Source organism: Ammodytes marinus, assembly GCF_949987685.1.
Source record: "Ammodytes marinus genome assembly, chromosome: 20".
NCBI lineage: Eukaryota > Metazoa > Chordata > Actinopteri > Uranoscopiformes > Ammodytidae > Ammodytes > Ammodytes marinus.
In genome coordinates, this window is record NC_137224.1 from 23,664,896 (window position 1) to 23,675,672 (window position 10,777).

General features: G+C 38.9%; 1 protein-coding gene across 8 annotated transcripts in view; it reads left to right on the top strand.

Annotated features, from left to right (window-relative positions):
* The window catches only part of atp6v0a1b (ATPase H+ transporting V0 subunit a1b), a gene marked incomplete at its 5' end in the record, with an annotated part of 42,034 nt that extends 34,760 nt beyond the window's left edge, over positions 1-7,274 (top strand). For all 8 annotated transcript variants that reach the window (XM_080048478.1, XM_080048477.1, XM_080048480.1 and 5 more), the window contains one exon: positions 7,154-7,274. In XM_080048478.1, the coding sequence (XP_079904604.1) occupies positions 7,154-7,247 (94 nt within the window). In that variant the 3' untranslated portion in view covers positions 7,248-7,274. The remainder of the gene's footprint in view (positions 1-7,153) is intronic.
* Positions 7,275-10,777: the final 3,503 nt, after the last annotated feature.

Genomic DNA, 10,777 nt, shown 5'->3' on the forward strand with positions numbered 1-10,777 from the left:
GCAGGGTTTGATAAGAACTGCTTGCGCGAACGGTTGGGGGAGGGATTATCCTGACCAACCAGAGCAACTCAAACCTCATGCCCGCCATATTTAAAAACACCGCTACTACGAGACGTAAACATAACATAATTACCGAACGTAGCGATCAAATTGACCGGCGAGAATACGCTGTATGGGTCCTGTTTGCTTAAGAAAGCAAAGCGAGAGCCAACAAGTGTAAAAATAAGACGTATTCGCCGCTGTTGTTGTGCTTAAAGCTAGCGGTAGCTTTAGCGTTAGCCACAAGAGCAGCGGCGTCGGGTGACGTACACACACGTTTACAGTGACGTCATGACGTTGCTCTCTTGCCGGCTCCATGGCTGTCTCCGGTCGATGTGAAACCAACCGGTTCATAACTGGGATAAGGCTGTAACCAGTTTTGAACTGACCCCAACACCAGCCTGGAACTGTCTCTTGGTTCATTTTGGTGTGAAAGGCCTAATCATTGCAGCAGGTGAAAAAGCTCTAGTATCACTGTATGGGGGCGAAAAAGATGAATCACTGGATATGCTGAGATACAGTAACTCATCTCCAGTGGAACCTCAAACTCTCCCTCCAACTTCAGCTGCAAAGTTCCATAGTCTTCGGGTCTTTTACCAAATGATGGACCCAAAAGACTGGGGGTGGCATGTTTTGGAGTGGAGATTTAGGCCAATAATGACGATAAGCCTGCGGCACCATCAGAAATACTAGATGTAGTCCGCTGTAGTTGCAAGAAAGACTGCAGCACAAATAAATGCACATGCAAAAAACATGGATTCTTTTGCACTGCCATTTGCGGAGAATGTCGTGGTATAGCTTCACAAACTCACAGTTGCCTGATTTATCAGATGAATATGACCCAGAGGGGAAGAACTAAGCAAAGAACAAACCAGGAACTGATATAGGGGGTGTCAGAACCAAGAGCCACAGAGAAGGGGTCGAGGATCCAGGCTGGATTAAAAAAAAAACATTAAAAAAAACTCATGTGCATATTCAAATTCATTTCAAAAGAAACTTGTAATACAAAAAAAGTTACTTTTCAAGTATACTTTTACTATGTAAAGTTTTATTGTGGTAGGAGTAAAGGAAAAAATTAATCGTATTTGGGTTTATTTTGGGCATGTACGATTAGTGTATAGCTCATTTGCATATTCAAATTCATTTTCAAAGAAACTTGTAATAGAAAAAATGTTAATTTTCATGGATACTTTCATTGTGTAAAGTTTCATTTTGATAGGACTAACGGAAAAAATAGCCCTATTGGGATTTATTGGTGTTTCGCCTTATTGGCACACATCTCGGATTGATGAGAATTAAACATATTTCCCCAACTAGGATTTCTTAGGACTTTTAGTATGTTGTTCTGGACACCTCATAGAAATGATCTGAGCTGAACATTTTTTTTTTACAATTATTCTGTCGTAAAACGCTATTTTGCCTGGACTATTAGCTACTACAATATGACATATTAAATACTCAAGTATATTTTTATTTTAATAGCCTCAGAAAATCTGTATTGCTCAGGTCTAAATGTGAGACACTAATAAAGCATCAGAGTGTGGGCTCCACAGCTCTCTGCTAAAGCTTAAAGGAGTAGGGCATTATCTTCACAGAGGTGAGGGAAAATAGAAATGGTCATGTTCAAAGTAAACAGCGGTCAACCAAGACCCTCTGCTCTGCTGTCCACTCTTCACACATGCATGCTGATGAGTTATATCTGCACACATACATACACACGCCCACACACACACCTACACACACACACACACACACACACACACACACACAGTAAAAGCAAGAAGATACGTGTTAGGTAGTAAGGTGGTAAGCGGTTTCCCCCCACCCCTTCACAGCTGTTTGGAGAGGCTGAAAAGTATCTCTCATTTCTTTCCTCTTTCTGAGCGTTGCCCTCTCACACACAAAATATTTGCCACAGCTGGGAGACATTCCTGGGCACTCCCCTCACTCTCTGAGGCCAGGAACCAGCAGGAACTGAAAATCCACTTTTCCCTTTTTAAATGAAGACATCAGAGGGTGTCAGGCTTGGAGAATTGTAATGTGAGATTACTTTTTCATTTTAATATATTAAGCCTTTTATTTAAAAAAAAAATCTAAATAATACACAAAGTAGTTCCGAAAACAAGCAATCTGATTGGTCTACAGGACATTTTAGAATGTGATCAAATCAGCAGGACAACAGCAAACATTAGTCCTCTTTAAAGATTATAACTATTTCCATGGCAACATTATGGCAACTGCCAAAGCTGAGGAAAGAATGGGCTCTGGGTCTGTCCCGTTGATAAGTCACACTTGTTTTATACTGTTAATCTTAAATACCTTAAACATTAATACATTTTGATTATACTTTTTTTTTTGTCGGTAATAGTTGTATAATTGCAATATTACCTATTTGAGCACTTCAGTGATGCTTGCTGATCTCAGTGCAAATGCCTCGGTCCTGACCGCTTCTCTCTTCCTCTACCCAATGTTCCCAAATCAAATGTGGGGGCAGACAGGGTGGAAATGAACAGAAAGTGTGTTCTAAAAGTCGTTAGCCTCATAGCATAATTGCCTAAATCATATTTACTCTATTCTACTTTTACTCTTCATCTACTCTATTCTACATCTACTCTACTCTACATCTACTTTACCCTACTCTATAACCCTTACAATATGACTAAGGCAATTATGCTATTAGGCTAACCAAAAGTAGATGTAGAGTAGAATAGATGTAGAGTGAAAGTAGAGTAGAGTAAATATGATTTAGGCAATTATGCTATGAGGCTAACAAAGTGCTGTTAGCATTCTGCATGTGTTTGCAACTCCCCTGTGATCTGAATTAGCTGGCATCCCACAGTGAAATGTAGTTTTTTCAAATGACAACTTTTCCTGAATGAGCACATCAGGTATGAGAGGGGTGACACACTGGGCTGGCTCTCCAGTCACATTAGCTCACAGTCTAAGCCTGTGCAGACCATAAGACTGTATTACCTCATAAAGGCCCAATCAACTGTTCATTTCTACATACTGCAGCCATATGTGTGTGTGTGTGTGTGTGTGTGTGTGTGTGTGTGTGTGTGTGTGTGTGTGTGTGTGTGTGTGTGTGTGTGTGTGTGTGTGTGTGTGTGTGTGTGTGTGTGTGTGTGTGTGTGTGTGTGTGTGTGTGTGTGTATGTAAAGATGTGATAGTATGTACAAGCAACAAAAGTGAAGAGTTCCAAGGAATTGCTAAAGCTGATCTGCTCATGATCTGCTCTCTAGCCTATGGAGCGTGTTAAAGCCAGGAGTGGAAAGAGGTCCACTTGGATTTTCCTTGCACCTTATGTCACTTAAGAATCAAATACCTGCACATACCAGCAGAAAGGAACCACGCAGTGTGCATGGTCCTCAAAGAAAAAAAAATGAAAAAATATGAAGTGCAAAATAACGTGGTAAATTCAAGTCCTAACAAGCACAAAGGAGCGTTTTAGTGATCAGTTAAGTTTATCTTCTGACTGTCTCAGAGGCCCTAACTAGCAATGAGCAACCTTTGCTCATTTATTCTTCAAAAATGCACACACAGTCACAGGAATGGTTTCTGTCGCCTTGTCTTGAACTGAGGCAATAAGCTAGAGATAAAAAATGTGGAAGTATTCCATTAAAACCTTGACCTTTTGAACTGTGCCCCACATCTTTGTAATTTGCTCAAGTTATATAATACACTAGAATGACCTTTTTAATATGTTGACTGCTTCTTTTATTTAGGAGCAATGAGTTGTAGTTTAGATGTTACTATGAAATGTCAAAATGTGGAGTTATAAGTTATGTTGGTAACGGTGTACGCCAAGGTGGAATCCTATCTCCTTTTCTTTTTAATGTGTATGGACGAATTGTCACAGCAGTTGAATGCATGCAATACAGGATGTGTGATTGGCAATAGTCTCATTAATCACCTTATGTATGCAGATGATTTGGTTATATTTTGCCCATATAGTGCTGGCTTACAACAACTTTTGAAGGTTTGTTCCCAATACGGTGTGGATTTTGATATTCGATATAATGCAAATAAAAGCAATATTATGATAGTCAGAGGCAAAGAAGACAGGAAATTGGTATTTCCTGATTTCTTTTTATCTGGTACTGCTCTTAAAGTATGTGATGATGTGAAGTATTTAGGCCACCATTTTGTTAATGATTTGTCAGATGATAAAGACATTAAAAGACAGTGTCGTAAGATGTATGGTCAAGCTAATATGCTTGCACGTAAATTTAACATGTGTTCTACTGCTGTAAAGGTTGCGCTATTTAGAGCATTCTGTACCCCGCTATATACTGCCCATTTGTGGCGTGCTTACAGAAAAAGCAATATGAAAAAACTAACTGTGGCGTATAATGACGGAATGCGGATACTTCTCAGAATACCGAGATGGTCTAGTGCCAGTCAAATGTTTGTAAATGTTGGTGTGCCTACCTGTCATGCTTTAATTAGGAATTTGATGTATCGTTTTATATGTAGAGTGACAGCATCACAAAACAGTATTATTCAGGCATTGGCCAAGCCTGGGCTCAGCTCTGTCAGGTTCTCATCCACACTCTGGAGACATTGGAGGGCATCTTTGTATACTGCAAGTGTTGTATGCTGATCTCTTATTTTATTTCTATTTTATTTCTTTTTAATCTGCATGCATTGGTGTGCTTTTTGTTGTTATTTATGTATTGACTCTATTTTTTATACATTGTACTATGGATCTTCATGTGTCCTGAATAAAATCATATATACAGTCTGAAAAAGTTTGGGAACCCCTCTCAGCCGGCATTATAATTGACTCTGCTTTCACAAAAAAAAGATAAAAGTGGTATGTCTTTAATTTACCAGGAACAGCTAAGTACTGGAATGTTTTCCAAACAAAGATTTTTTGAAAAGCAGTATTTGGTTGTATGAAATAAAATAAAATGTGAAAAACTGGCTGTGCAAAAATATAGGAACCCTTGTGGTTTTGTTGATTTTAATGCCTGTAACAGCATGTAAAACTGATGACTTTAAACACAAAGTTGGTTGGATTATGTTGTTAAGCCTTGAACCTCATAGAAATGTCTGTTTAATCATGAGAAAATGTATTTTAGGTGCCTAAATGCAAGTTGCACTTCTCTTTGACTCTCTGCAGAAGTGAGACAGAATGGGATCATCAAAACAGCTCCCAAAAGATCTGAAAAACAAAGATTGTTCATTGTCATGGTTTAGGGGAAGGCTACAAGAAGCTTTCCCAAAGGTTTCAATTGTCAATTTCGACTGTAGGGAACGCTGTCAGGAAATGGAAGGACACAGGCATAGTGGCAGTTAAACCCAGGCATGGCAGACCAAGAAAAAAACAGGAGCGGCATAGGTGGAGGATTGTGAGAATGGTTGCACACAACCCACAGATCACCTCCAAAGACCTGCAAGAACATCTGGCTGCAGATTGTGCATCTGTACATCGTTCAACAATTCAGCGCAATTTGCACCAAAACATCTGCTTTTTATAAAGACCAAATAACTTAATTTTTGTCTCATCAGTCCAAAGCATTTTCTTCCAATATGAATCTGGCTTGTCTAAATGAGCTTTTGCATACTCCATGCAACTGTATCTGTGGCGTGGGCGCAGAAAGGGCTTCCTTCTCATCACCCGGCCATACAGATGTTTTGGTGCAAATTGCACTGAATTGTAGAACCATGTACAGATACACAATCTGCAGCCAGATGTTCTTGCAGGTCTTTGGAGGTGATCTTTGGGTTGTGTGCAACCATTCTCACAATACGCCGCATATGCCGCTCTTGTACTTTTCTTGGTCTGCTAGACCTGGGTTTAACTGCAACTGTGCCTGTGTCCTTCCATTCCCTGACAACGTTCCCTACAGTAGAAATTGACAATTGAAACCTTTGGGAAAGCTTCTTGTAGCCTTCCCCTAAACCATGACAATGAACAATCTTTGTTTTTCAGATCTTTTGGGAGCTGTTTTGATGATCGCATTCTGTCTCACTTCTGCAGAGAGTCAAAGAGAAGTGAAACTTGCATTTAGGCACCTAAAATACCTTTTATCATGATTAAACAGACCTTTATATGAGGTTCAAGGCTTAACAACATAATCCAACCAATTTTGTGTTTAAAGTCCTCAGTTTTACATGCTGTTACATGCATTAAAATCAGCAAGACCACAAGGGTTCCCATATTTTTGCACAGCCAGTTTTTCACATTTTATTTAATTCATAAAACTAAATGCTGCTTTTCAAAAAATCTTTGTTTGGAAAACATCCCAGTACTTAGCTGTTCCTGGTAAATTAAAGACATACCACTTTTATCTTTTTTGTGTGAAAGCAGAGTCAATTATAATGCCGGCTGAGAGGGGTTCCCAAACTTTTTCATATGACTGTATATATATATATAAGGCCAGGATTTAAGGAGATATTTGTTATATGACACACATGAAAGGATTATGATTCATCCGAGTATTTGATCTGTAGCCTACACAGTAATCACATTTTCTATTTAAAGGAATACTTCACCCATACGGAACCGGCTTTCTATCATTATAAAATCGCTATTATATTAAAATTAATTAGGTTTTTCTTCCCTCAGTCTTCCCTTGGCCCAGCTGTCCTTTTAATCCTAACCCTACATTTTACTAGTGTGATGTCACACTAGTAAAATGTAGGGTTAGACAGTGAGACCGTAAAACAATCTGCTTTTTCTCAGGCTAGGATGAACCGATTTCTAAAATGTTTGCACATTTATGCTACATAAGATCTCAGAGTTCAATACACCTTCATATTTCCACCGGTGAAGTAGGTCTTTAATTTCACTATGCACACCACCAGTATATAGAATCAGTATAGTTCAAATGGATGTGCTGATCTGTGAACCACTGTCTGTTTTATTGAGTAGAGAGACCAGAGCTTTTCTTTCACAAACTTAGCAGAAGTGTTTGCAGTGTCACAGTGGGTCTCAGAGTCTGCCCAGTACCTTTAGTCCTCATTTGTTCTGTATTTACCTGCTAGGCTTATATTTTGGCCATTGTGGAATAATATAGAAATCAAATAAATGTATGAAATGTATTTATTGTTAGCCACTGTTCTGAAAGTCGTGTGTTGACCACCAGCTTTGTCTTCATGTGCTCAGGGTGGAGTTCCAGAACAAGTTCTACATCGGCCAGGGCTTCAAGTTCTTCCCCTTCTCATTTGAGAGCATCCTGGAGGGGCGATTTGATGACTGATCACAGCCAGCCGCCCCCTTCCTCTCCTCTGTGTAATGTGTGTGTGCATGAGCCCCAATACAGCCCCCTACCACCCTCTAGTGGTCATTTGTGTAACTTATATTGTGTGTGAGTTATAATGTAGTCATTGTAAAAGGGGTTTTTCCGATGTTTCGTGTGCCAAGCTGTACCCAATACTGGAGCTTATATGCTCTGGCACAGGACCATCACTGTACCCGGTGTGTAATAAGATCTCCTACTACTGGTTTCCCTTCTAAGATATGTATTAGTACCAGATCCATTTGGAGAAATCTGTCCCTGCGTTCCGAATCTCATACTCTTTCTTTTTTCTATTCTACATACTACACCCGACGATAAAAATAATCTAGTTAGGATCCAGTAGGCATACTATTGGGACATACTTTACTCTCTTATTTCATCATAACATGGCTCCTTGATCTTGCCTCTTGCTTTTATATCCGTCGCATCCCTGTTTGTTTTCATATGGAGGCTCCGTTAGTATTACTTCACTTCAGGTTCGCTCTGGATTATGGGTCAGAATCTCCCATATAGGATACTGTTTTCAACACTAAAAATCTTGGCCGGATGTAGTAGACATCCAGGTCTTTCTAACCATCCTAAATCTGGCCACAAGAATCGTGACATACTAAATCTTTTTTTTACCATACTAAATAGTAAAGGTATGCGATTCGGAATGCAGGGTGTGTCTTCTAGATGAATCCATGTGTTAGACAGAGGTGAGCAGCAGACCTTACTGCAGTGGTGTCACATCTGCAACAGTCTTGGCATTGTGGTGTCGTCTGCATCAAAGTGGTGGATTGTAACAAACTGCACTACAATTTAATAGTATGAGGATTTCTCAGTGCGGTTAGTTGGTGACTGGTCAGACACACTGAACCAAAATCCAACAAATGAAATGAAGTATTTCACAGCCATGTGTGTCCTGTGCAGGTGCATTATGGTTATCTACAGTTAGGAACAGTGGAACGACCTTTGAAAATGTAATCTTGCTTGTTTAACTGGGACGTGAAGTATAGTGTTTGCCAATGAAATGACAATGTGGAGTTGTATACAGTGTCCATGATCCTCTGTGCCATGACCCCTCCCACACACACACACACACACACACACACACACACACAAACACACATGTATGTTAATTATGTGTGAATTGTCGTTGTGAACCAGTTGAAGAACAAGAAACTAAACGGATGCATTTTGTCTATAGAGCATCTAAAGGTGAATTATGTCGAGCCCCTCGCCTCCAGTGGCTACAGAAATGAAAGAATGGTGACGCAGACAAACTTCTAAAACATATCTAAGCTTTGATTCAGAGGTTCTTCCAACAAATGACTCCATCTGGTCACCACCTCCATTAAATGAGGTGAAGATGGATCATGTGCTAGGCTGTTCTGTTCAACCCAGTTCAAATCAGCTTAGCTTAATATCCTCTGTGTTATTCTGTTTGTTTCCATGAGATGTTTCAGTTCACTCATTTACATTCTGATGCCAAAAGGCTGAACAGGTCAAAAGCAGCCTGTAAACATGCCATGGTACTGATGTTGTTGAGTGTGTGCTAATATGGAAGGTGATGTGTCTGTGATCCATAATAAAGAGCGAGGGATTCATTTAGTTTTCCTGTGTATGTCTGTAAAGTAGCTCAGAGGACACACACACACACACACACACACACACACACACACACACACACACACACACACACACACACACACACACACACACCCACCCCCTGAAGGCATGGCATTCACTGTGTGGAAACTGTTCAAGTCAATCGTTACATGTGTTGCTTTCAAGAGACACTGCAATAGGCTAACATATTTGACTTGTAGATATCATCATGAAACTTTGCCAGTTGATTACTGACATTAAAACAATGATTTTGAATAAGTGCAAAATTGGCAATATCTAACTATGATGAACCTTTATTGAGACGGGGAAATGCATTGAGACCAAGGTGTCATGTTCTATGGCGCCCTGGTTACATACAATACATTTCAATCATAATACAATAAAAACAGTGAAACAACATAAGCTAACAACAACAAAGGACGGACATCATGCATTAGAGGTCACATGTACAACAAGGATAGAAAATCACAAAGGAATAAAATAATTGACAACTGTTAACATGGTAATACTAAAGTAAAATATGAATAGTGAATAGTGTGGGTGCAGCAGGACCTGGAAGAGGACAAGAAATGTGTGAAACATCAGTTTGAGAGCCACGGTACACGTACGCCAAACAGATTTGAGTAGAACTATACTGCACAATATATCATATATCATTGCTTTTGATCTGTTTGTTTTTGTTTTGTTTTTTCAATTAACTTTATTGAACAATTCTCAATACGCAAATGAAAAGTACTCCATATATCTTATCTGCTTACATCAAAATAAAAAATGTAATATACATACATACATATAGACATATATATTAAACAATATAAATAAACAGTCTCTAATAAAAATAAAAAACATGATTCCTCCTCAAAAAGATTTTTATATACTGTATATTGATAGTTTTGTAACTTTTTTATTGTCAGTTATTGCCAATGTTTTAATATATCATTTGAATTCAGCCAGGAAACACTTTTCATTTGGTGTTGCTGACCATTACAAATAATAATGATTGATAGGATTTATATAGCGCTTTTTTGGAGGTCACTCAAAGACGCTGAAATTTGATGATGATGTGTAGGCTACTGTTGTATCATTGGTCATGTGATTCTCCACTAGTTAAAGTGACATTAGAGCCTGTGTGCAGTAACAACATCTCTCATTGATTTGTAATGCAACTTTGGATTTTGAATTTAATCAAGGTCTGGGCAGAAAAAATTGTATGACGTTATACTGTTATGCTCTAGCTAGCCTACGTACAATGTTGACTGAGTGAAGAAGGCAAAGATATATCATGACCGACAGAGGGCGCTAGATACCACTGAACGGATTAGTAGGCTACGTGAGGCTGTCAAACCCGAACAATGCCAGAACTACGTTTTCAGCTGTAAATAATTAATTTTCGATGATATAGCCCTAGGCCAAGGCGCTTGTCTTTAGCAATTACATGTTTTCAAGTTACAGAAACAAAAACCATGGGATTGGAACACTGTTAATCAATAGCATATAGCCTAATGACATTATTACTTTTTTTTTTTAAAGTGACACCAATGGCCATAGCCTACTGGCGATACTTTCCCTGCATTCCAAATCACATAGGCTACTCTTTCTTTTTACTACACTACATAGGCTAAAGTACAGAAGAGTTTTAGGGCCACAAGAGAGAGTAAAAAAAAATAAGGAAGATTTTTTTTTCATTATGTCGAGAAATGTCAAGAATAACGAAGAATACTCCAAAACGCTATTGGAGTTAGTGGGGCATTTATGTATTTTCAGCATACTACAATTGACGTGCATGTATTGGGACATCCTTAATCTTTTTCTGGCATACTAAATAGGCTAGTAGGGAAGTATTGGGGATTGAACGCAGGGAATGGTTCCCTCAATATTTT